The sequence below is a fragment of the Lytechinus pictus genome, chromosome 8, assembly GCF_037042905.1.
Source record: "Lytechinus pictus isolate F3 Inbred chromosome 8, Lp3.0, whole genome shotgun sequence".
NCBI classification, from domain to species: domain Eukaryota; kingdom Metazoa; phylum Echinodermata; class Echinoidea; order Temnopleuroida; family Toxopneustidae; genus Lytechinus; species Lytechinus pictus.
The window spans coordinates 34,411,102-34,438,740 of NC_087252.1; the positions used below are offsets into that span (position 1 = coordinate 34,411,102).

The following is a 27,639-nucleotide window of genomic DNA, read 5'->3' on the forward strand; positions in this document are numbered from 1 at the left end:
AGGTGAAATAGAGTGAGAAGCGATGGATGTAAGAACAGATGCTGGTTCACAGTCCTCAACAACATCATCTGTGAAGTGTAAGCAAGAAGGTATGTGATGCTGGTAGATCATTCAAAATACCCCACTACTGTAAGGTAAAATATAAAACGCAAAGTAAAAAAATGTTTAAAAAGGAATGAATTAGCTGGTTTTCGCTCAAAAACGATGTTAAGAATTATATGTCGTAAAATCTTGAAATATGAATCTTTTGTAAGATCTTGATCAAACTTCATTATTCTTTTCAACTGATATTGAGACTTTAAGTTTTATTATATTTAATTATTCTCTCTTTTTTTGGGGGGGAGGGTGTCCCTTTATCCCTTGTTTTCTAGTAATATATAGGTAGTGTCATATATTATTTTATTTCATATGAAGGAATGTAATATTTGTGCCCATTTATTATTTTTGTTGTTGTACACTGTACATTAAAATGATTAAATTATTGTTTAATACAGTATCAAGTACATATACTGTAAACTTCATTTATTAAAATCACTTTTCTTTTGAAAATGATAAATTGAAAAAAAAATGTTTAACTTCCTGACTTGAAACGAATGAAAGAAAAGGCCTTTTTATTAAATGGTTACCAGGTTTTTTTTAATTATCCAGGGGCCCGTTGCAGAAAGAGTTGCAATCAATCGCAACTCAAATTGATTTTCGACCAATCAACAACGCGCATTTGGGACTTGCGCATGATTTTTAGAGTTGCGATTGATTGCAACTCTTTCTTCAACGGGCCCCAGTTATGATTATTAAAATGATTTTTCCCTAAACAAAAATCATGAAATTTACATTTTTTTTGTCTCACCTGAACGATGTTCAGCAGAGACACAATCATTTTTCCTGTTTTGGTCTATAAGTCTGTAAACTAGTCTGTTCCAATATGTTGGTTTTTGTTCAACTTACTCTCATTTCTTTATTTATGCATCAATTATGTTTATCCTTGGTATATCCTTGGGTAATACCAAATTTATGTTCAAAAGGTCAAATGATATGAGGTCATGATCATGACCATCCTTCAAGTTTTTGTTTAACTTGCTCTCATTTCTTTTTCTACATCAATTGTGAATACACTTTGCACAAATAATCATTAGGTAATACCACACATAGGTCAAAGGTCATCTTGGCTTCAAAAGATCATATTACTTATTATTTATTGCGAAATCATTAATCACTCAACTCCAATACCAAGTACTCTTCTCAATTGTGGACATGAATTTGGTATTCACAATGTTCCGTTTTAATATACAGTACCCTTTATTGCGCTAAATGAAAGTCACTCATTGGATACTGTGAAGTATGAAAGGGCTTTTGAAAATGGGTGACTAAAGGCCACCGCACACCTTACGACTGTCCGCGATCCGATTTTGGAACAAATCGCATTTTGCTCATTTTCTGAAAATGTTCATGGGACATATAATTTTATTTGAGGTTAAGATTAATTGGAAGAATACTAATATAACTATTTTGAAATATTGCAAGCCTTTATTTTGGAGTAAAGGCCAAATCAGTTTCAAATCGTAACCAATCGTACGACAGCTATGACGTCATTACGACTAGATATTAAATTTGCCTTTATTCTAAGAAGGATGATAGCATAGTCACAGATTTGAACACAGGTATTCGTACGATGATTTCGAACGTTACACAGTAAGATATTCCAAGTTTTAATATTAGCATCAAATACTACTACATTTTATTCTAAAATCGGGTCGCAGACCAGTCGTAAGGTGTGCGGTCGCCTTTACAGTTGATTGTTGGGTATTAAATATTTTACCAAGGAATTGCCATGAAGGGTATTTAATCATTATTTCACCTTGTATGTTTCAGTTATTATCAAAGAGGAGGATGCAGACAAACCTGAAAATAGTCGTATCAATTCTGGCTTATCAATCCATTGTGAACAAAGTCATATCAAGTCAGGTGAGATTCTAGACATTGGCCTGTATTCTGAACTCAAGTTTTAATAATCTAACTCTGGTCTAAAGTTTTGGTTAACTAAAGATAGTCGATTGTGACATGTATCTTTAACAGTTCAAGTTAAATTTGTCTGCTGACAAATCAAATCATTCATAACTGACCGGGAATAGTAGGATGGGGGGTCGGGTGTCCGGACACCTTATATTTTTGAAGCCTTCTTTTTTGTCTTTGGATTACACAAAAAATATGAATTCAATACTTGTAATCATCTTCTATTTTGTTCTTTATAATATTTCCTAACATTTTGTACTAAAAATTTATGAAACTTCGCTTTCAAATTTTTCCAAATGACTTTCTAAAATTGATCGTCCGGACACACAACCTGTCCGGACACACAACAACTGGGTATACTGAAATAGTTTTCTTCACCATATAAACCTAAAGAAGTGGCCAACTAAAGATAGGAAAGTTAATTTCATGAAAATGACATTTTTGGCTTCCCATAATTTTAACACAGAGTTTGACCATGGCCCAAGTTAAACCTGACTTCAAAATACAAGCCACTTTATCAAGTATTTAAAGTTGAAAGAAGTCATTTGCAGTCAGTCCGAAAGTGCTCTATTTTATTCAGCGGTATGCATAGCCGTCCGTGGTTATGCATACGTAATGAGCTGTGAAGATGAACTTTCCGATCGGTGTTTTTTGCTCTTAGAATCGTTTATTCCTCACATAATTGGTCTTATTTTATAGATAAAACTGTGAAATTTCTGATCAGCTAAATAAAATGCACATTTAATGTATTTTGAAGACCGATATTTAGCTTAGAAAAAATGATTTTTTTCAAGAAATATATGTGAATAAACAGAGCGCATTTTTGCATCAAAATCACACTTGCGTCAAATTGATATTATAATCAATATAAAGCGTAGACATTCTTCTTTACGACTAAAAAAGAATTATGAAATTTCATGATGTAGCAAAGTCAGGAACCACAAAAAACCACGGCAATGTCCATCGCGAAATGATTGGAATTGTAGTAGAATTGCCGACGCGTTCTGATTGGTTAACAGCGGCGCACAGACTTACAACATTATATATAACTTAAAAAACCCGGAAGTAGTACGGAAGAGATCGATGGCGAATTGCGTGAGCGCTATGTTTTGACGTGTACAAGGACCCTGGTTCGAACCCGCCGAAATGTGTTTTTTTTTTTTTTTTTTTTTTTTGGGGGGGGGGGGTTGATGGGGATATGTTTATGCTTTTTCTTTAAATCATATTCCTTCATCGTTCCTACCCAGCTTTATTCTCTTTTTTTTTACTTTCATATGAAGTTCTATTTAGGCCTGTATTTATTAAATCATGGAGCTATTAATAGCTCTATGATTAATTCTTACTTCTTCTTAATCACTGCTTTTGATTTTCAAGTTCTTGATTACACTTTTTTGGGCAGGGGTGGGTAGGGAAGTGAGTTAAAGGTCAAGTGCACATCAACGTGTGTGTGTGTATTTGAGTTTTGTCAGACGTGTATCAATCAGATATGATTATTTACGTCTGGGACCGACCTTTAACATCACCATCCGAAAGACGTGACCAGGGCTCGAACCTCTGCATCAATTTGTAACTTCCCCACAGCTTGGATTACAGGCGCACGCCACAACGCCCAACAAAAAAGTATTTGAATAAATACAGAAATTTCCCTGTTTTAACACAAAACAGTTATATACACAAAACAATGGTATGCAAATAGAGTTGATTATGTCACTCACATCAAATTACTCTTTAAATTTTTGTTGCATTTTTATTATATAAATTTTAGCAAATTTGATGTAAAAAAATCTTTCTCGAATCACAATAGGTTACATTTATGGAAACTACGAATGTTAATGGAGGAATTAAAATCCCTCTCAAAATTTGTTAATGAAAATTAAAATAAAATATACATGTCATGTACATGTATCAAACAAAAAAATACACAAGAAATTAAAGTGCGTGTGACATAATCGGTTCTGTAATTTGCACATTGACCAAGATGAGCATATAATTGTTTTATAAAATTAGGCAAATTTCTCAATGTCAAAATAGTAATTTTTTGAATTTTGAATCATAGTTTTTATGAAATTCTCTGCAATACTTTATTTTTCTTTAAATTCAAATTAATTTTTTGGTGAGGTGGACTTCTCCTTTACTCTTTGCTTGGAATAGGGAATGCACATTAATATTTATCCACGAACAAAATTGTCTAAACATATGCAAATCAGTAATTGGACACATGCTCACTTTCCTTTCATCCAGGCCACTCCCTCACATCCACCAGGTTTACAGTCTTATAACAAAAATTATGAATTAATTATAATACCATCACACCATAGCTCCATGATCACACAACATTCATACAGTGCTTCACAACAACTATTTCACTTCTGTTCATGCATGCAATAATTACTGTGGAAAACAAAAACAAGGCGTAACCACATTCAAATACCGTTTAAAAGGACAAATATATTATACCTTTCGAAAAAAAAAATTGTGAACATACATGGCACTTAACCTTCAGCACATTAGATAGCATATAACAGAGTTGCTTGAGAACAAAATATAATTATGGGGCATTGCAAGAAACTTATGTTCAATTGCAAATCAACTACATGTTTGTGTTTAATCAAAGGACTTGCCCTTAATTTTGGAATGTGTGATTGAGTAGAAAGTTTCTTGCAATGCATTAAAAATTAAAAATGTTCTTTGGTTTTGAATTGTGAATTTTTATTTTTGTCAAGCTGTATTCCTGTCCAAGTCAGTATTCTTAGTCCTCCCCAAAACTGTGCTCTAATTTTTTTGTTTCCAATATCGATAAAGATCAATTTTCTGTTGTATCATTATCAGTCCAAAATGTGCAAACGAAAATAGGGCTTTGTCCAAATCATGGTCTGACCATTATAGTACATGATGGAATCTCCCAGAATGAAGTAGCAAGCAGAGACCAGAGTCAGCAAGTATGCAGATCTGTGTGTAGAAGAGACAAAAAAGAGAGAAATAGTCTAAATTATTCAAAGTATGAATTATGTTACATGTAAGTCAATTAAGAGACTAACTAAGTACTGTCTGTGACAGCCACAATTTTTTTTATTTGAACAAAATGGTTTATAAATACTACTGAGTACGGTAGTACCAGACTTTTTACTTTGACTTTAAACTGTTTTTAGTCTCTAGAGTAGACTGTCTGAGCTAATCATCATTTAATTCTTAACCGCAGCCTGGGGCAAAAATCACCATGGGGCTCAACTTCGACTAATTAAGAAAAAAGGTTAACATTACAATTTTCAACACAAATCAAGAAATATCTCAATCTATAAAAACTTGATGGAATTCGGAAACCTGATAATCATTTGAATAAAACTTTAGAAGGGATCTACTTATTAAGCTTCGTTTATATTAAGTCTTAATTAAAAAAAAACAAGTCCACCGTCCACAGTCACAAATATAATGCGAGCCATCTGCCATCATTACAGAAGTTTCAACGTATGGGACCAAAGGCGAAATTCTACCAACCCGCGACGAAGGTAATTTTGGCATTATTTCGCACCATCGTGGAGTGAACGAGAAGGTTACTTCCGGGTAAAACGTAAATTTCTTGATTTTTAGGGTATCATTTTCTCTAAAATAAAAATATAAGGTGAGTTTGCGTCAAGTTGGTTCTGACATATTTTGAACAGTGACTTTTCTTCTTTCTAAAAAACCCCGATCGAAACAATTTGGTTATGTAGCAAAGTCAGAAACCAAAAGTGAAATTCCGACTACAAAATCGCAGTTAAAATATTACTAAAATAAGCATCAATTAAAGAGGTAAAAATGGTAGGTTGAAAATGTCGAAATATGGAAAATTATATACCAAAATGTAGATGAAGGTCTTGAGAATAACTTGCCACAATTCGTTTCGACGTAAACTGAAGTTAGCGACCAGTACAGAGCTATAACTTCAGCCCCTCCAATTCAGTGGGAAAATCAAGCCAAATTGATCGCACGTTTTCCTTCGGAGACCGCTAGAGTGCCGCTGAATAAATCTCCGTGAATATGCTCATTATCGCGCGAGCTGTGGTCTGACTGTTTGGTGAAAGTATGTTTTTCAGGACTTGTTATTAAAGCTCAGGCGTGAGATGATAAAAGATGCTACATGAAAGTGCTATGGTTTATTGCCTAATCTTTCAAAGTTCACATTTATTGCCTAATCTTTCAAAGCTCACGTTTATTGCCTAATCTTTCAAAGTTCATGTTTATTGCCTAATCTTTCAAAGAAATCAATCAAGCAGCTTTATAACAACAATGATGCTAGTAGACCAGGCCAGGGACCCGTAACACAAAGGTTTGCGATGAATAGCAAATATGAAAGAACACTTCTGATTGGTTCCTAGTCAGCATTTTGCGCCAAATGCGCGTGTAACATTGATATTGAGTGGTCAGTTCATTTAGCGATTTATCTTTGTGTTACGGAGCCCTGGAGTGTGTTTGTATGGAAGAAGAGAGTGAGGTATTTCTGATGAACCAGAAGTTACTTTGAAACAGATACAGGATGTTAGTTTGGGTATATTTATTTATTGCTCCCTTGGTTTACCGGAAGAGAAGTTTCTGCTGTAAACATGTCGGCATTTGGAAAGCAAGCACAGGTAGCATATTTTTCCCTACTTTCTCTGTGTTGGAGGCTGACTACAAATCGTGGACTTGTATTTTTTCAGAGTCTTGCCAAAAATTTTAAAAAAAAGAGAATTTTGAAAAATCTTTCATAGCTGGACTCCAACCTGCATCAGTAAACTGGACAGCAGTTATCTTACAACAGTGCAATGATTTACAGATCTTGCTTTGCTAGTTGAAGTGATTGGTATGTTGAAAATAACCATTCTGTCACATGAACATTTCATGAATATTCATGAGGTGTAGTCTGACTAAATAAACCCTATTGCGGGGGGGGGGGGGGGTAGAAAGGCACACAGGTGTATGATTTGGTAGACCTTACAAACAGGCCAAACTCAATGGCTCAGTAAGATTTCATTTTGTTTTCTATTTTTCTCATCCACATGTGTAGAAGACACCATCTGTAAGAATGAGGAGAAGTTGTTATCAAAGAGCGATGGATATGATACATTCTTCATCAAGGAGGAAGAAGAGGAATGTTTACAACAAGAAACCACTTCCCGTAAGAAAAAAAAAGACTATTTCTAAATTCTGATTATTTATTTGTTTGCTTTAAGGTGCTCAGCCGAGGCAAGGAGTTTCACTCACTTGCGCATGCTTGAGGCAGCATATATCCAGCTATTAAACAGACCCGATTCTGTGCCACCAGGAGGAGTTTGTAAGAACCCTTGTGTTATTTTGGCTGCTTTGCTTCAATTTACGGCTGTTACTTCATTGATTCATTCTTTTATTTATTTCCATTAAAAATACATATGTACAAGTAAAAATGGAAATATCAAATTGATTAAAATGATACAAATAGGAAATAAGCATTCATATCATACAAATAATAAAGTACAAAATATGACTAAAAAATAATAGAAAGGGTGCATCAGTAAAAGTCAATAAGGCTTGATGAATTGGATGCACCAAAACGCACAACAATCATGATTACATGCATACAGGTTTCGCAATAAAACAACGCCTGGTCATAGTGCCTCCATCCACCCGCCGGGAGCCAATGCACATACCAGGCAGTATACAGATTACACACAAAAGCCGCTACTACGTCAAGCATAAATTACCCGATGTAGCAACAGCCAAACCACGATCCACACAACACCATAGAAATATGCAGCCGCTCCCGACAGGTGAACAGATTCACCTGCGCTTCCACAGCAAAACCGGTATAGTGCTCTCTGCAATGTATATAATTAATGACATTTAAACTGAGAAAAGAAAGGGACAATTAAACGTAATTACAATTAGGCATCATAAAAGAGAGAAGATGTCTTTTATAGAGCCTCTTAAAGGCATTATTAAAACATACAGACTGTAAAGAAGACGGTAAAGTTTTCCAAATGTTTGGACCAACATAATGGAGAGAACAATGTAACAAATGTGACGAAACTTTCCACTGATGGAACTTTTTAGAGCTTTGTGTTTTATAACTGTAGATAAAGCTGTTAAGAGGTTAGGAGGCAGTGAATCAGAAATGAAACTCTGCATTATATATAGTTTTATTAGAAGAATTATGAGAATTTATTGATGTATACTGTTTTCTGTCAGACAGATAACTATGAAACCAGGCAAGAGGCAGACCTCTGACGCCGTAAAAACATAATTTAGCTAACAATATATCATGAAGGTATGTTATCGAAGGCTTTCGAAAGATCAATGAAAACACATATTGCTGATTATTGACATCAACATAACGTAGTATCTTATCATATAAATCAAGAATTGCAGACCCTATTGAAAAATCTTTACGAAATCTATATTGGTCAGAACATAATACATTAAAATCATGTAAAAAACTAGTCTATTAAAAACCAGCCTTTCAAGAATTTTAGAAAATGAAGGTAAAATTGAAATCGGCTGATAATTGTCAATGTTATCTGTATCTTCTTTTTTAAACACAGGGATTATTTTTGTGATTTTCATAACATGGAAAAACTTGAATGCTAAAGCGCCGGTAGCTACATGTACTGTACACTAAAGCTGGTTAATAGTATGTAGCGCTTAGAAACTTTATTTTTAAAAGTGCTATATTGTTATTTAGTATTTGAATTCCATTATGTTTATGATTATCAGATACCCCTATTGAACCTGAGCAATGGCCTTTGAGAGCTGAGTCCTTGGTAGAGAGAGAAGAGTTACCTGACAAGGAAAGAACACATCAGGATTCATCATATAATACTCAAGAAGGTCTCACAGAATCTTTGCAAACCACATGTCAAATCGGTAATATTATGAATGATGAGTTACCCACTACTGTAAGGATGGGAGATACCCAGACTAATGAAGTCAGTGATGATGAATTTGTAACGGGTACTGTAGGGATGGGAGATACCCAGACTAATGAAGTCAGTGATGATGAATTTGTAACCGGTACTGTAGGGATGGGAGATACCCAGACTAATGAAGTCAGTGATGATGAATTTGTAACCGGTACTGTAGGGATGGGAGATACCAAGACTAGTGAAGTCAGTGATGATGAATTTGTAACGGGTACTGTAGGGATGGGAGATACCCAGACTAATGAAGTCAGTGATGATGAATTTGTAACCGGTACTGTAAGGATGGGAGATACCCAGACTAATGAAGTCAGTGATGATGAATTTGTAACGGGTACTGTAGGGATGGGAGATACCCAGACTAATGAAGTCAGTGATGATGAATTTGTAACCGGTACTGTAGGGATGGGAGATACAGAGACTAGTGAAGTCAGTGATGATGAATTTGTAACCGGTACTGTAGGGATGGGAGATACCCAGACTAATGAAGTCAGTGATGATGAATTTGTAACCGGTACTGTAGGGATGGGAGATACCAAGACTAGTGAAGTCAGTGATGATGAATTTGTAACCGGTACTGTAGGGATGGGAGATACCCAGACTAATGAAGTCAGTGATGATGAATTTGTAACCGGTACTGTAGGGATGGGAGATACCAAGACTAGTGAAGTCAGTGATGATGAATTTGTAACCGGTACTGTAGGGAAGGGAGATACCGAGACTAGTGAAGTCAGTGATGATGAATTTGTAACCGGTACTGTAGGGATGGGAGATACCCAGACTAATGAAGTCAGTGATGATGAATTTTTAACCGGTACTGTAGGGATGGGAGATACCCAGACTAATGAAGTCAGTGATGATGAATTTTTAACCGGTACTGTAGGGATGGGAGATACCCAGACTAATGAAGTCAGTGATGATGAATTTTTAACCGGTACTGTAGGGAAGGGAGATACCAAGACTAGTGAAGTCAGTGATGATGAATTTGTAACCGGTACTGTAGGGATGGGAGATACCCAGACTAATGAAGTCAGTGATGATGAATTTTTAACCGGTACTGTAGGGATGGGAGATACCCAGACTGATGAAGTCAGTGATGATGAATTTTTAACCGGTACTGTAGGGATGGGAGATACCCAGACTAATGAAGTCAGTGATGATGAATTTGTAACCGGTACTGTAGGGATGGGAGATACCAAGACTAGTGAAGTCAGTGATGATGAATTTGTAACCGGTACTGTAGGGATGGGAGATACCCAGACTAATGAAGTCAGTGTTGATGAATTTTTAACCGGTACTGTAGGGATGGGAGATACCCAGACTGATGAAGTCAGTGATGATGAATTTGTAACCGGTACTGTAGGGATGGGAGATACCAAGACTAATGAAGTCAGTGATGATGAATTTGTAACCGGTACTGTAGGGATGGGAGATACCGAGACTAGTGAAGTCAGTGATGATGAATTTGTAACCGGTACTGTAGGGAAGGGAGATAACCAGACTATTGAAGTCAGTGATGTTGTAATGGTAGATGCAGAAATGCCTGTATCGAAGACACATACATGCCCACTGTGTAGTAAGAAATTTTCTAAAAGATATCATCTAAAGGAACACCAGTATAGGGTTCATTCAGAGATAACACCTTTCAAATGTTCTCAGTGTCATGAAAGCTTTACAAGACTGAGAGATCTTGCGTATCACACAAAGATACGACATAGGAGCATATACAGGGTTTCTTGTGAATGTGGTGAAATGTTTACTTCTGAAAAACACTTAATCAATCATAAGATTCAAAGCAAGGAAAAGAAAATCAAACATTGTTCCCAGTGTGAGAATAAAATCCCAGAGAACATGAATTATCCTGAAGCCTTTTTACATAATTGCAGTACAAGAAAGGTATATTGTCCTGGGTATGTGAAGATTACACCTCTTACAAAGACTCTCCTCTTCTTGCTCAAGAATGGCAGACTTAGAAGGGTTTTCTGCAGTACATGTAAGAGAACTTTTCAAGACACAATGCACTTGGATGAACATGCCTGCATGCTTATGGGCCAATTTGTATGTCCTGAATGCCAAGAAAAATTCAGTGCAAGAAATCAGTTTCTTAGGCATTTAATGGCCAAACATGTTGATATGTTTACTCATGTTTGTTGGTGTGGTGCTAAGTTTCATTCAAGAGAATATTTGACCATACACCAGGGTACACACCGTAAAGACAAACTAATGGAGTGTCTTACATGCAAACATACTTTCACAAAGAAAGAGAGCTATTTCTCTCATATGAAAATGCACATGGAGAAAAGGTTTAAATGCTGTCGCTGTCAACGAACATTCAATTTCAGACATGAAATGATATTGCATAAAAGGAAAAAACACGACTTAGGAAGAGAGCATGAGTGTGTATCGTCTCTATGCAGTGGTTTTCTTCCAATTAGAGATTATGTTAGAATGATTCAGACACTCCCATATCCATCTGACTGGCAATCAAAATCAAAGGTTTAGAAAAGAAAATCTGCTAAAAAGGATATTTGCCCTCATTGTGGTTAGAAATTTAAGATGCTAGTGTACATGCGAGAACATCTGTTGTACTGCCTGTGGCTGTCATAGAAGATTGGTGAGGCATTCAATTTAGCATGACGGGACTGTGTTTTTCCCAGACATTTCAAAGCTCTTCCTTTGGATTTCCTGGCTCACAATCAAATACCTGAGAGACAATCTCATAGTACAATCACATGACATGGATCACATGATGCAAGGCATGAACAAATTATGTGACAGGAGGGGTCCTTTTAGCCTTCTCCCCTTGACAGTTTTTTTTTTTTTTTGATAAATCAGAAATATCGGACGATCGTGAGACCAGGTTTCATGACTTCTTGTTTCATCTTTAGGAACGAAGTACAGCAAATCCCTACAGTAGTATTCACTTTTCCTTGTTACTTACAAAAATGTTCAAAGTGTTTTTGTTCAATGTGCTCTCATTTCTTTATTTTTGCATCAGTTATGTTCACATTTGCTACATTTTATTCTTGGGTAATACCAAATGTGTGTTCCTGAGAATGATAGGTCAAAGGTCATCCAGGGTCAATAGATCATGTTGCATAGTTTATTGTTCCAAAAATCATGCGAGACTTGTAGTTAGTCTACATGTACCTCCTTGTTTTCCTTTAAGTCTCGCACAGGGGTAAACAGTTCCATATTCACACAACGTTTTGTAAGTGTAAGTCTCAAATAAAATTGCTCAAAAATATAAAGTCATATGTAACTATGCATGTAGTCAAAATACTGAAATGTATCATTATTTTTTTACCTTAAGTGATAAAAAGCAATTCATGTTAGTCATGACCTAAATAAAGTCACCAATGATTTCCTTTGTTATAACAAACACAAAAAGAAATACATATAATTTTTTAAACAAGAAGATACATAAGAAATATATCAACATATTTTTATGAAACATTTAATGAGAATCACATAAGAGTGCCGAGACAGTTCTGCCCTACTTTGGCCAAAGGAAGCAAGTTTCAAAACTATAATTTGTTGTAAATGAGCAATGGCTCAGGCGTCAATGCAATTTAACAGCATATTTTCTTCAATATCTTTCCAAAGAACGATCATTTCTTCCCCAAATTTTGCCTGAACGTGCAACATACAAAGGGTGTTTCAGAAACAACACTTACTTTCTTTTGCCAAAGTTGGTAGAGGTTTGGATCTACATTTCAACATTTACATCCAGCTTGTAATTCTATGCATTAATTGGCCTGTAGGATTGATTAATCCAGAATAGGTTTGAATTTGATTTGATAAAATTAACTATCTAATTTTGGAGAATATGTCATGGGTGTTGCATGATCAACACCAGATCTGTGGGGCCAATTTAAAAATGTCCAAGGCTACCGATATGGTTAGATTTGTTGAATCTGTGAAATAGTTATCTGGAAGACTACAGTAACTGACACTTCTTGCCTTGCTGAACTACTCCTACAATGATCTTTCAATGGTCCTCAGAAGAGTTTCAATTGTCCTTCAGTGACCTTTTATGCAACAAGTGATCCTTCAGTAATATTTCTGTGAACTTTCTGTAAAACATGTGGTCTGAGAAAAGCCAAGAAGTTAAAAATGGTTAAGCCACGGTTATTCCAGACAAATTAGGGAGTAACACAAAGTTTAATACCAATTGTCGTATATATTGTTTTTATGATTAATTGCAGAGAATGACATTTGTCTCTTCCTGGACTTACATGCTGGTTTTCTCACTTTGTAGTCATGCCCTCTGGTCTGGGAATCTATGTATATATCAACAGGACATTGCTCCTAAAGTCCTTGGATTCAAGGAAGATTTTGAACATTTGAATCTGATCTGCCCTCTGCACGGCTGCGATATTTAAGTGTGGGTAATTTCAGTGCCTTCAGTCTTTCAGGGTAGTTGAGATATCTTGTTTCAGTGATAAGTCTAGAAGCTTTTTGTTTGACCTTTTCAAGCTTGTCCTCATCCTTTGTGAATCTTGGATGCCATGCTGTATTACAATACTCAAGGGTTGGATGGATAATAGACTTGTATAATAGCTGAAGCATATTTTTGGTACCAAGGGATATGAAGGATCTCTTTATCATGCCAAGCTTTATATCAGCACTTTTATATACATCTTTTGCATGTGACGAGAAGGACAGATGAGCATCAAAGAGTAGGGGAGACCGGGGTTAGTTGGAACATTTTTGACAGAAATGGCTGTAAAATCCAAATAGATTTTATTCGAGAAACAATCGATATATCAGCTTGAAGCATATATCTCAGGGCTTCAAATGTACCCCATAAAATTTTTAACTCCATTATGGTTACTGAAAAAATCGAACTTGAACAAGACCATCGCAAACGTTCCAACTTACCCCCATATCGGGGTAAGTTGGAACATGGTATGGGGTAAGTTGGAACACTGCATGGTCAATTAAGAATTATACTTAAACTACTTAAAACTGTAATATCACATGGTTTTAGCCTATTTGCTTTATCTTATTCAAGTTCAAAATATTAAAGTGTGGATTCATTGAAATTTAGGCTTTCTATTATACAGCCACTCACACAAGCAGACTGTGTAGTAGAATTCCGCATATTTGGGTGCATTTGAGTTTACATGCAATTAGGTGTACTCTCAGCAATTTCATGTACTTCTGCATCAAATTTATAAGACAAAAATTAATTGTTTATATTTTTTTCATAATTAATTATGCAAATAAGCATATAAAATTTTCCTGAAATTTGCTTTTTTTGGTATGTTTGTGCCTTTAACTCTATTTATTAAGCTAGTAGTTTTTTGGTGAGAGTATTAATTTTTACATTTATAACAAATATCCACCAAAAATTCAAAAAATATAATTTATTATGTATTTTTTTTTTTTTTTTTTAATTTGTATTTTTGTTTTCCGAACTTTGTTTTTTCCAATGGACTTTGTCAGGAGTCTTTTGCGATCATAAATAGTGAATCTATTTGAACCAGCAAAAGTAAATCATACATTTACGACTTTTGGTTGAAAAATTATGATGTTTAGGGTAAGTTGGAACATGTTCCATCTAGCCCCTTCAACTTTGTTCCAACTAACCCCGGAGGCCCATTTGACATTTATAAGCTTACAGCACAAAAAAGGGACTTCACCATGGCATATTAATAACCTCATTTTGTAGCTTGGTATAAGTGTCTATTATACCCCCAAACTGGCCAACTTGATCTATAAACTTCTCTGAGATAATCAAACATTTCTGAACGAGAAAAAAATTACACAAAAGGTCAAAAAAACAAAAATTTGTTTCTAACTTCACCAGGCTTGTTGCACATGTGTTGACTGTAATATGGTGGATGGCTCTTGATAATGACAATAACTTGAGGGCAGTATTGCAGAAATTTATTTAAAGACGTTAAAGAAAATTACAATGTTTCAACTTACCCCATGTTCCAACTAACCCCGGTCTCCCCTACTTTTAGCTCTTTTTCCCGTTATTAGTTGGCAAATGCTTTCTCCCATCATTGCTTTCCATTGTATAGGTAAACTTCTGTTTCTTCTTGCCATAGTGCATTACTTTACACATGTTCTCATTAAAGAGTAACTGCCAAGTATGTGACCACTTTACCAATTGATCTAGATTGTCTTAAACCTTATCTAGGCCGGGGGAGGGGCCATAGAGGCCCCCAATTAATTCACGCAATATTTTCGCCACGCGAAATATTTTGACTGCGTCACTCTCTGACATTTTGATTTTAAGTTTTGTGCATCTTTTGAGATCAAATTTGTGACACCCAGGTACACGGTTCTGACATTACGCAACATTGTTTTAGTGCATGTCAGCCCCAAAATTGTTCAAAAACCTGATTTTGTGTACAAAGTCAATGCAAATTGTGTTATCAACCATTAATCATAAATGTATGATAATTTTTACTTTTGCTGGTCTAAATATATTTATCTTATGCTTTTTATTATCTCAGAAGAGTCCCCAACAAATTTCATTGAAAAAGCAATGAAAAACAAAAGTTCAAAAAGACAAACAAATACATAAGAAATTGCAAAACTGATCTGATGGCACAATCATTTTTCTTTACATTTTGCTAAAAAAAAACACCACAATGAGTGTATACACCAAAATTAGAACATTTGGAGCTTTATTTAGGGAGTTAGAGGAAAAAGTATTATTTTGCATACTAATCATGCATAATTCAGCATAATCAATTAATAGAAATCGGCATGAAATGAATTGATATAGAATTTCATAGATTATGTCCCAGACAACCTGCATGCCAATTTTCGGCGCAATCTTGCGATCTACAGCCGAGATCTCAGGGGGGAGGGGGGTGCCTCCCAGGTCATATGATCTCCCAAACTAACGCTGCCTAGATAGGGTTAAGAAGGAAGACCAAACCTAGCGTTGTTTTCATGAGTGTAATAAAATTCTTGTTTAGTGTTGAGGTTTGATTACCACCCTTTATGTTTATGACAACCAGGTACTACTTCAAGGATTGACATGTCCTCAGAGTGCACTGGGAAAGATATATCTCAAGAGCAGAGCAGCATCAAAGACTATAGCAAGGATTCTCAAGGAGTAGATAGACCTCACTTACCAGCATCAATAGAAAACTCGTGTGACCTTGGAGAGGAGAGGTCACAAAGATGTTTGAGAGGATCAAATGATCTTGCTTGTCATGTCAGTGTAGACCACAGAAGCAGTTCTTTGTCTTGTTGCAAATCTGTGCAGAGTAAAGAGACGTCACCTGGAAGGCCCCATGATTGCTCTCAATGCGGGACAAAGTTTCAGAAGCTTTGGAATCTAAAAGAACATAAGTCAAAGCATAATGGTGAAAAGCCTTTTCCATGCAGTAAATGTCAACAATCTTATACACGTAAGAGAAATCTTAAGAGACATTTGATTATGGTTCATGGAGTAGGCAATGATGGAAAGTCTAACCAGGGAGAAACAACTTCTTCCAGATCTTTTGTTGGAAGACCCCACGCTTGCTCTGATTGTGATAAAAGGTTTAGTCGGTTAAGTCGCCTGAAAGAACATATGTATACACATACTGGTAAAAAGCCTTTTGCTTGTTCGTTATGTCCATCATCCTTTGTTAGAAAGCATGACCTTTTTAGACATTCATCAAGACTTCATGGGGTTGGTCAAGGTGGTGTGTCCAAACAGGGAGACAAGGTTTCTTCCAAACGTAAAGACATTACTCAAAAGCAGTGTCATGCACAAAGTGAAAGTATAAAAGGATTTGATGGAAATGCTATTGAGCGAATAGATAACACAGGTGATGTACCTAACAACATTTGTAAAGGCAATGTTTCAAATAGTACAGTACATTCAAAAACATTGTGTAATGAACAGACGTCTCTTAACAGGCCCCATGTGTGCTCTCAATGTGGGAAAAAGTTTCAGAAAATGTTGAGTCTGAAAGTCCATATGTATACACATACAGGTAAAAAGCCTTTTGAATGTTCTTTGTGTCCACAATCCTTTAATCGTATGAAGCAACTCGTAAGGCATTCATCAGAACAACATGGGAATGAGGTGATTGAATGTAGAAAGAAGATTGCTTCTGAAAATAAAGACATTGCTCACAATGAAAAGTTTGTCACAAATTACATGCAATCACATGACCGAGGTCACAACAAATCACTTGAAACAAATCAAAAGCAAATACATAGAGCAGATCAGGAAAAGATTGATATAACCGATGAGTGGGAACAACATGGTAATGTTCACCAGGAAATGCATAGCCAAAGTGATGATATATTAAGCAAACTGGGAAATACAGAAAGTTCAAAGAGCACAAGTAAAGGGCTTTCCTTAAAATCTAGATCACATGAAATTCCTAAGCAATTGTATACTAGACCTTATGCTTGCACTCAGTGTGGGAAAAGGTTTAAGAGGACATTTAATCTGAAAGAACATATGTACACACATACTGGTAAAAAGCCTTTTGAATGTTCTGTATGTCCAAAATCCTTTAGACGAAGGACGGACCTTGTAAATCATTTATTAAAACATCATGGGGTAACTGTTGATCAGGTGTCTCGTGGGGTTATTCTTGGTCAAGATTCTCATGGGGTAACTGTTGATCAAGAGTCTCTTGTAACTGTTGATCAAAAGTCTCATGGGGGAACTGTTGGTCAAGATTCTCATGGGGTAACTATTGGTCAAGAGTCTTGTGGGGTGACTGTTGATCAAGAGTCTCTTGTAACTGTTGATCAAGAGTCTCATGGGGTAACTGTTGGTCGAGTGTCTCATGGGGTAGCTGTTGATCAAGAGACTCGTGGGGTAGCTGTTGATCAAGAGTCTCATGGGGTAGCTGTTGATCAAGAGACTCGTGGGGTAGCTGTTGATCAAGAGTCTCTTGTAACTGTTGATCAAAAGTCTCATGGGGGAACTGTTGGTCGAGTGTTTCATGGGGTAACTGTTGATCAAAAGTCTCATCAGGTAGCTGTTGGTCAAGATTCTCATGGGGTAACTATTGGTCAAGAGTCTCTTGTAACTGTTGATCAAGAGTCTCTTGTAACTGTTGATCAAAAGTCTCATGGGGTAGCTATTGATCAAGAGACTCGTGGGGTTGCTGTTGATCAAGAGACTCGTGGGTTAGCTGTTGATCAAGAGTCTCTTGTAACTGTTGATCAAAAGTCTCATGGGGTAGCTGTTGATCAAGAGACTCGTGGGGTTGCTATTGATCAAGAGAGTCATGGGGTAGCTGTTGATCAAGAGACTCGTGGGGTTGCTGTTGATCAAGAGAGTCATGGGGTAGCTGTTGATCAAGAGTCTCTTGTAACTGTTGATCAAAAGTCTCATGGGGTAGCTGTTGATCAAGAGACTCGTGGGGTTGCTATTGATCAAGAGAGTCATGGGGTAGCTGTTGATCAAGAGACTCGTGGGGTTGCTGTTGATCAAGAGAGTCATGGGTTAGCTGTTGATCAAGAGTCTCTTGTATCTGTTGATCAAAAGTCTCATGGGGTAGCTGTTGATCAAGAGACTCGTGGGGTTGCTATTGATCAAGAGAGTCATGGGGTAGCTGTTGATCAAGAGACTCGTGGGGTTGCTGTTGATCAAGAGACTCGTGGGTTAGCTGTTGATCAAGAGTCTCTTGTAACTGTTGATCAAAAGTCTCATGGGATAGTTGTTGATCAAGAGACTCGTGGGGTTGCTATTGATCAAGTGTCTCATGTGGTAACTGTTGATCAAGAGTCTCTTGTAACTGTTGATCAAGTGTCTCGCGGGGTAACTGTTGATCAAGTGTCTCATGGGGTAGTTGTTGATGAAGAGACTCATGGGGTAACTGTTGATCAAGTGTCTAACAGTGGAAACAAGTCTTCCAAGGATCAAACTGAAATTCTTGCTCACAAGCAACAAATAAGTAAAGGGCTGTCCTTAAAATCTAGATCACATGAAATTCCTAAGCAATTGTATACTAGACCTTATGCTTGCGCTCAGTGTGGGAAAAGGTTTAAGAGGACAAATCATCTGAAAGAACATATGTACACACATACTGGTAAAAAGCCTTTTGAATGTTCTTTATGTCCAAAATCCTTTAGACGAAGGACGGACCTTGTAGAGCATTTATTAAGACATCATGGGATAAATGTTGATCAAGATTCTTATGGGGTAACTGCTGATCAAGTGTTTCATGGGGTATCTGCTGATCAAGGGTCTCTTGTGGTAACTGTTGATCAAAAGTCTCATCAGGTAGCTGTTGGTCAAGATTCTCATGGGGTAATTGTTGGTCAAGAGTCTTGTGGGGTGACTGTTGTTCCATTTTTTTATGGGGTAACTGTTGATCAAGAGTCTCATCAGGTAGCTCTTTATCAAGATTCTCATGGGTTAGCCGTTGATCAAGAGTCTGGGGTAGCTGTTGATCAAGAGACTCGTGGGGTTGCTATTGATCAAATGTCTGATGTGGTAACTGTTGATCAAGAGAGTCATGGGGTAACTGTTGATCAAGTGTTTCATGGGGTAGCTGTTGATCTAGAGACTCCTGGGGTAGCTGTTGATCTAGAGACTCCTGGGGTAGCTGTTGATCTAGAGACTCCTGGGGTAGCTGTTGATCAAGAGAGTCATGGGTTAGCTGTTGATCAAGCGTCTCTTGTATCTGTTGATCAAAAGTCTCGTGGGGTAGCTGTTGATCAAGAGACTCGTGGGGTTGCTATTGATCAAGAGTCTGATGTGGTAACTGTTGATCAAGAGAGTCATGGGTTAGCTGTTGATCAAAAGTATCGTGGTGTAGCTGTTGATCAAGAGACTCGTGGGGTTGCTATTGATCAAGTGTCTGATGTGGTAACTGTTGATCAAGAGTCTCTTGTAACTGTTGATCAAGTGTTTCATGGGGTAACTGTTGATCAAGAGACTCATGGGGTAACTTTTGATCAAGTGTTTCGTGGGGTTGCTGTTGATCAAGAGTCTCTTGGAACTGTTGATCAAGTGTCTCCTGGGGTAACTGTTGATCAAGAGACTCATGGGGTAGCTGTTGATCAAGAGTCTTTTGTAACTGTTGATCTAGTGTCTCCTGGGGTAGCTGTTGATCTAGTGTCTAACAGTGGACACGAGTCTTCTGAGGATCAAACTGAAATTCTTGCTCACAAGCAACAAATAAGTAAAGGGCTGTCCTTAAAATCTAGATCACATGATATTCCTAAGCACACTAGGCCCTATGCTTGCACTCAGTGTGGGAAAAGGTTTAAGAAGACAAATCATCTGATAGAACATATGGATACCCATACCGGTAAAAAGCCTTTTATGTGTTGTATATGTCAACGATCTTTTGCTCGTAAGAGGGCCCTTGTAAGTCATTCTTTAAAAGTTCACGGGTTTAGTTATGATCAGTTATCTGAACAGGGATACAAGTTTTCTTCCAAACTTAAAGTCTTAGTTTACAAACTACCAGTTGAGGATTGTCTTGAGAAAATTAATAGCCCTGGTGACAAGCAACGCCATCAGCAAACACATAGTGAAGATCAAGAACAGCCAAAAACTATGGGTCAACATCAAGATCAAGGCCCAGTTTGTGTTGTCATACATTCTCCGTTGTGCAATTTTAAAGACACTCTGTTAGATTCTGAGGGAATACAACCTGACGTGATTCATGGACTTGGCAATGTAGAAGAATCTGAATATACAGGGGAGTCTAGGAATGAAGGAGAACAGAGCCAATTGAGTGAAGGAAGTGATGCAGTTAAAATCAATAGCCTTCGTGAAGATTTATCTTCATGCATGTTATCTCTGAAATTACGAGAAGAATATACTAAAAGTAAACAACCAAATGAAAGTCTAGAGTCCAGTGTCAGTGAAATCCTTGATAACAATAGAAACACATCAGGTGAAAGTACATCAAATACTTCTCCTTCCAATGCTCCATCATATGTGCAAAGTGAAGAATGTTCACTTGGAAGTCCCTATGTATGTGCTAAAAGTGGTTCAAGGTTTAGCAAGTTAAGTAATCTGAAAGAACATATGTATCAGCATAGTAGCGAAAAGCCTTATGTATGTTCTATATGCCAACAATCATTTATTCAAAAGAGAAGCCTTTTGAGACATTCATTAAGACATCATGGGATTAGTAAAGATTATTTGTCCAGACAAGGAAACAGGTTTTCTACCAAACTGAAAGGCACTACTCGAAAGCAGCTGCATGTTGTTGGTGAAAGTAAAAAACAATTAGATGACAAATTTAAATGTCATTTTGATAACACAGATGATATTTCTAGTGAAATTGGTAAAACTAATGAATCAAATAGTACTGTTCTTTCCAAAGTACTCTACACAGATTTCGAACAAAGAATCACCTCTGTTAGTAATCCTCAGGCTACTATTCAAGAAACTAACAGAAAACAACTTCAAGGAAATATGGAAAGTTCAAATATCATGAGTAAAGGGCTTTCTTTAAACTCAAGATCACATGAAATTCCTAAGCCCTATAGTTGTTCTGTATGTGGGAAAAAGTTCAGAAATACCAGTCATCGTAAAGAACATATGTACACACATACTGGTAAAAAGCCTTTTGAATGTTCTTTATGTCCAAAATCCTTTAGACGAAGGGCACAAGTTGTGGATCATTCATTAAGTATTCATGGGGTAACTGTTGATCAAGTGTCTTGTGGGGTAACTGCTGATCAAGAGTCTCATGGGGTAGCTGTTGATCAAGTGTCTTGTGGGGTAACTGCTGATCAAGAGTCTCATGGGGTAGCTGTTGATCAAGAGTCTTGTGGGGTAACTGCTGATCAAGTGTCTCATGTTGAAATTGTTGATCAAGAGTCTCATGGGGTAGCTGTTGATCAAGTATCTCATGAGGTCGCTGTTGATCAAGTATCTCATGGGGTAGCTGTTGATCAAGTATCTCATGGGGTAGCTGTTGATCAAGTATCTCATGGGGTAGCTGTTGATCAAGTATCTCATGGGGTAGCTGTTGATCAAGTGTCTCATAGGGTAACTGTTGATCAAGAGACTCATGTGGTAACTATTGATCAAGAGTCTCATGGGGTAACTGTTGATCAAGATTCTCATGTGGTAACTATTGATCGAGTGTCTAATAGTGGAAACAAGTCTTCCGAGTATCACACTGAAATTCTTGCTCAAAAGAAACCAATAAGTAAAGGAATCTCCTTAAAATCTAGATCACGTGAAATTCCTAAGCCCTATGGTTGCTCTGTATGTGGGAAAAAGTTCAGAAATACCAGTCATCGTAAAGAACATATGTACACACATACTGGTAAAAAGCCTTTTGAATGTTCTTTATGTCCAAAATCCTTTAGACGAAGGGCACAAGTTGTGGATCATTCATTAAGTATTCATGGGGTAACTGTTGATCAAGTGTCTTGTGGGGTAACTGCTGATCAAGAGTCTCATGGGGTAGCTGTTGATCAAGAGTCTTGTGGGGTAACTGCTGATCAAGTGTCTCATGTTGAAATTGTTGATCAAGAGTCTCATGGGGTAGCTGTTGATCAAGTATCTCATGAGGTCGCTGTTGATCAAGTATCTCATGGGGTAGCTGTTGATCAAGTATCTCATGGGGTAGCTGTTGATCAAGTATCTCATGGGGTAGCTGTTGATCAAGTATCTCATGGGGTAGCTGTTGATCAAGTGTCTCATAGGGTAACTGTTGATCAAGAGACTCATGTGGTAACTGTTGATCAAGAGTCTCATGGGGTAACTGTTGATCAAGATTCTCATGTGGTAACTATTGATCGAGTGTCTAATAGTGGAAACAAGTCTTCCGAGTATCACACTGAAATTCTTGCTCAAAAGAAACCAATAAGTAAAGGAATCTCCTTAAAATCTAGATCACGTGAAATTCCTAAGCCCTATGGTTGCTCTGTATGTGGGAAAAAGTTCAGATATACCAGTCATCGTAAAGAACATATGTACACACATACTGGTAAAAAGCCTTTTGAATGTTCTTTATGTCCAAAATCCTTTAGACGAAGGGCGCAATTTGTGGATCATTCATTAAGTTTTCATGGGGTAACTGTTGATCAAGTCTCTTACAGTGAAAAGCATCCAATTGATTCCAATCAAAAAGACATGTCTGACCAAGATAACATGCAAATCAGCCATGGCAAAGATTGTACAGATCATAACCCATCAGTACATACAAACAATGATACCCTCAATTATAGATGTGCGTGTGGAGAAAGTTTTCATTCGTTTGAACAACTCACTGTCCACACAAAGACTGTTGGGGGAGGGGAACCCATGAAATGTCCAAATTGCGATGAGGTGTTTTGTGAAAGGTCTTCTTACATTTGCCATATACTTATGCACCTGGAAAAAAATCACAAATGCCCTGAATGTGAACAGACCTTTCGATGGAGCTATGAATTAACAGCACACATGAAATCACACCTTACTGAAAGTAAAGAAAACAAGACTCTCCCAACTGAATTTCGAAGAGGCAAAAAATCAATTAAGGCAGGCTCCTCCAAAAAAGATCGTAAATATGGGACATATGTATGCTCTCAGTGTAATAAGCGTTTCAGAAAATCATCATGCCTGAGAGAACACATAGCTTATTTCCATACAGGGGAAAAATATTTGTCTTGCTCTAAATGTTCATCGACTTTTGTTAAACGGAAATCACTAATCTGGCATTCTGCAAAACACCATGGGGTTGTCCTTGATCAGATCTGTGAATGTGGAAAGGGGTTTTCTTCCAAAGCAGAAGTCATTGCTCACATTACCACACATGGCACAGCTCATGATCAAGGGAATTCTAATGAAGAAGAGTCCATCAAGGTGTTTCACAACTCTGATTCTAATATGAGCCTGGTTGAAACACAAACAAGTTTTAAAGAGCCTCAGTTGAGCAAAGAAATGAGTGAGAAGACCAGATCAATTACCATGACTAAGGATTTGTTTGATGACTATGATGATGATCAGATGAGCATCAGTTCAGAACTTAATGGAAGGGGTACAAAGAGTGATGAATCTAGCAGTGCATTGACTGTAGTAGACGCTCAGAGAGAAAATGATCAAGAATCAAGTCTAGAGGAGCTTAGTGATCAAACTGTTGATGAAAGACTTTGTTCCTGCTCTGAATGCCAACAACGTTTTCCTGGCAAACTCTCGCTTTTGCAACACTTGATGAGATGTCATGAGGATATTTTGAAGAAAGTTTGTGAGTGTGGTGAGAGGTTTGCCAGTGAGGAAGCTCTCTACAGTCACCAGAGAGGACTGGTCAAATGTAATAAGTGCCCTATCTGTAAGAAAACATTTGAAGGTCAATGTTTGTATAAGCTTCATATGGAAATGCATGCAGAGCTGCAATATAAGTGTACTGAATGTGAAGACAAATTTGCCCTTGAGAATCAATTAATCAACCATCTTAAGTTTCATACAGGTGGAAAACCATTTGCTTGTTCCATGTGCAAGGCAAGCTTTTCCCAAGACAGTAGCCTTGCTGAACATATGCAAATGCACAAGAAAGAGAACCTCTATGAATGTGTAAAGTGTGGGATACTATTTGTGAATGCAAACGAAATTTGCGAGCATGATCTAAAAGTGCACAAGCATCGTTGGTGTCCAGTGTGTGATAAACATTTTCATGCAAGTAAAGAGTATGAAGAACACATGCAAACGCACAAAAAAGACCCAATCTTTGAGTGTTTGAAATGTCGTAAACAATATCCTCACTTGGAAAGCCTTAAGAGACATGCAACACGCCATGATGAAAGCAGGATTTTGAAATGCTTGTCATGTGATAAACTCTTTATAAGAGAAAACCTTAGAAAACATGTGAAATGGCATCGCTCAATTAGACCTCATAAATGCATCCAATGTGGAAAGGGTTTCGTTAATAAGAATGAGCTTAAGAAACACATTGTACGTGTCCATACAAAAAGGATACCAGCTCTCCATCTGTGTCACATATGTGGAAGAGCATGTGTTTCAGAAGCACGGTTGTTGATTCATGTAGAATCGGTCCACAAAAAGCAGGAATTTCACACATGTCCTGACTGTGGGTACAGCGTTGCTTCCAAACAGCTCCTATCACAGCACCTTTACATATGCAGGGGTGGCAAGCCATACAAGTGCACCATATGCCAAGATCTTTTCAGTGATAAGTACGAGTTAAATCGGCACATCAAAAGGCATGCTGGTAAAAACCAATGTCCTGTATGCAAGCGGCAGTTCAAATCGATATCTGATGTCAATCTTCATGTGCGGAGAGTGCATACAGGTGAAAGACCATTTCAATGCTCCCAGTGCCCAGCTAGGTGTGTTGGGCCAAGTGCCCTTAAAGTTCATATGACATGGCACTATGGTGTGAAGCGTTTCAAGTGCCCATTATGTAGAAAAGCATTTATAACAACCACTAGTCGCAATAGGCACTTAAAAAAGGTACACAAGGAAGTCAACTATCTGATGTGTGATAAATGTGGAGAAAGGTTTTCAGGATTTGACGAGATATTGAATCACAGGAAACGTCTGTATAAAGAAACCCCCCATCTATGTGTTGTTTGTGAAAACAGATATCAGACAATCTGTGAATTGACTGTACATTTGAAAACCCATTCTAATTAACATGGAACAAAGAAATCTTAATCATTTTTGTCTCACCGGCATAGCAGAGCGAGACAGCGGCAACACTGAAATCCTAACCAAGGTTAAGTTTTTGAAATACCATCATAATTTGAAAAGTATATTGACCAAGTTCATGAAACTTGGACATAAAGGTAATCACATATTACTGAACGTCATGCTTGAGTTTCAGAACACATGACCAAGGTCAAAGGTCATTTATGGTCAATGAACCTAGACCATGTTGGGGAAATCTATATCGAAATCTTAACCAAGATTAAGTTTTTGAAATATCATTACTTTGATAGTTTATGGACCTAGTTCATGTAACTTGGACATAATGGTAATCAAGTTTCCCTGAACATCCTGGGCGAGTTTCAGGTCACATGACCAAGGTCAAAGGTCATTTAGGGTTTATGAACTTTGGCAGTGTTGGGGGGTATTTGTTGAATTGCCATCATAACTTTAAAAGCTCAGAGATCCACCAAAGATCACTGAAAGTCCAAACATTTCTGAAGATCATCATATACCTCTTATTGACCAATAAAATACAATTGACTAACCTTTAGAAGGTCATTGTATCACTAGTATATGATAATCAATCAGAGTGCTTTCAGGAGGTTTTCAGAGCCTTTCCACAGATATCACAAACTACAGTTATCTTGGAGACTATTAAATTGATACCTTGCCAATTTGACCCTTTTCTTGGTCTTTCAAGGGTCTCCTTTCTGTGGAATTATTCACGATACAGCCCCCATTCCACGTCATGTTGCAGTAATCTACAGGCCACAGAGCAGACAGAGCATTTCCAGATTTCTGGAAGAATTTTCACTTTCTCAACAGCAGCATGTATAGAACTACACCAACGGAAGGTTGCTCCGGGCATCTCGGATCACTCAGCAGTTTGGGAGATTGGTTTCAGCAAGCCGAATCTGACTCGATCAACATTTATCTCCCAAACATCCGAGACATAGATCAAGTAACCTTTGCCCAAGATGTAGCTGATAGCAGCATTATCCTTTCTGCTACAGACAACGTCGATAATGCTGTTCTTTGCTACAACACTGAGCTTGAGAAGCTTCTCAACATCCACACTCCACCAAGGACTAGAAAGGTAAAGAGCCATGTGGACTGTCCGTGGTACAGCTCTGACATCACTTTACTGAAGCGTATTTGATGAAGACTGAAGATGAAGTGGGGAAAAGTGGACTACTGATTGACAGGGATCATTTCCGGGTTCAGCGCAACCTTGTCAACTCTCTCGTCAAGAGGTCGAAGCAATCTTACCTCGTAGGTCTTGTTGAGTGCCAAGGTGACTCAAAACAACTCTTCTTTTTGGCTAACAGACTCCTCAATCGTCGACAATCTTCACCTCTACCAAACAATACAGATAGCTACGAACTTGCCTGTAAATTCTCACACATTTGTAAAACGAAACTTCAAGGGATATGCAATAGTTTCACTCCTGACGTGACACCTCTACAGTCTTCCTGTCCTTCTACCTTGGACAGCTGTTGATCAAGCATCTTACAGTGAAAAGCAACTAATTGATTCCAATCAAAAAGACATGTCTGACCAAGATAACATGCAAATCAGCCATGGCAAAGATTGTACAGATCATAACCTATCAGTACATACAAACGATGATACCCTCAATTATATATGTTCATGTGGAGAAAGTTTTCATTCGTTTGAACAACTCACTGTCCACACAAAGACTGTTGGGGGAGGGGAACCCATGAAATGTCCAAGTTGCGACGAGGTGTTTTGTGATAGGACCAACTTGACTGAGACGTACTGTATAGTATTAAACAATTCTTATTCCATATGTTTAGGGTGGAATTAATTGTTTCAATTGATAATGAGGAGGAAATTAGAAGTGTCATAACTTTCTTTTTTTACATCTGATTTTGATGAAATCTTCAGTGTTCAACTTTCAGATTTTGTTGGGGTGGACTTGTCCTTTTATAGAGTATGTCCTGTGTGTTGTTTGATCAACAGCAGATAAGTGGGGGCCAAATAAGCCCCCCCCTCCAAAAAAAAAAATAAGAATCTGTTAAATGGTAATCTGGAAGACTACAGTAGCTGATACTTCTTGCCTTGCTGAACTAATCTTGCAATGATTATCATGAAAATCAAGTGTATGATTAATCGCTAACCTTTGCGTTATGGAATCAAGAAACCGAA

General features: G+C 37.4%; 1 protein-coding gene across 1 annotated transcript; it reads left to right on the plus strand.

Annotated features, from left to right (window-relative positions):
- LOC129266487 (uncharacterized) lies at positions 1 to 27,217 on the plus strand. The gene is made up of 5 exons (XM_064103964.1): positions 1 to 89; positions 1,870 to 1,962; positions 7,034 to 7,144; positions 8,716 to 8,865; positions 15,905 to 27,217. The coding sequence occupies exons 1-5, from the start codon at positions 23 to 25 to the stop codon at positions 25,453 to 25,455; spliced, it is 9,972 nt and encodes a 3,323-aa protein (XP_063960034.1). The 5' UTR covers positions 1 to 22; the 3' UTR covers positions 25,456 to 27,217.
- The last annotated feature ends 422 nt before the right edge of the window (positions 27,218 to 27,639 follow it).

Bases quoted from the DNA above. Each gene is read 5' to 3' on its own strand.
- LOC129266487 (XM_064103964.1), top strand. From the start codon at position 23: ATGGATGTAAGAACAGATGCTGGTTCACAGTCCTCAACAACATCATCT. The intron at 1,963-7,033 runs GTGAGATTCTAG...CCACATGTGTAG, and splicing joins ACAAAGTCATATCAAGTCAG to AAGACACCATCTGTAAGAAT. The intron at 8,866-15,904 runs GTAATATTATGA...TATGACAACCAG, and splicing joins GCAAACCACATGTCAAATCG to GTACTACTTCAAGGATTGAC.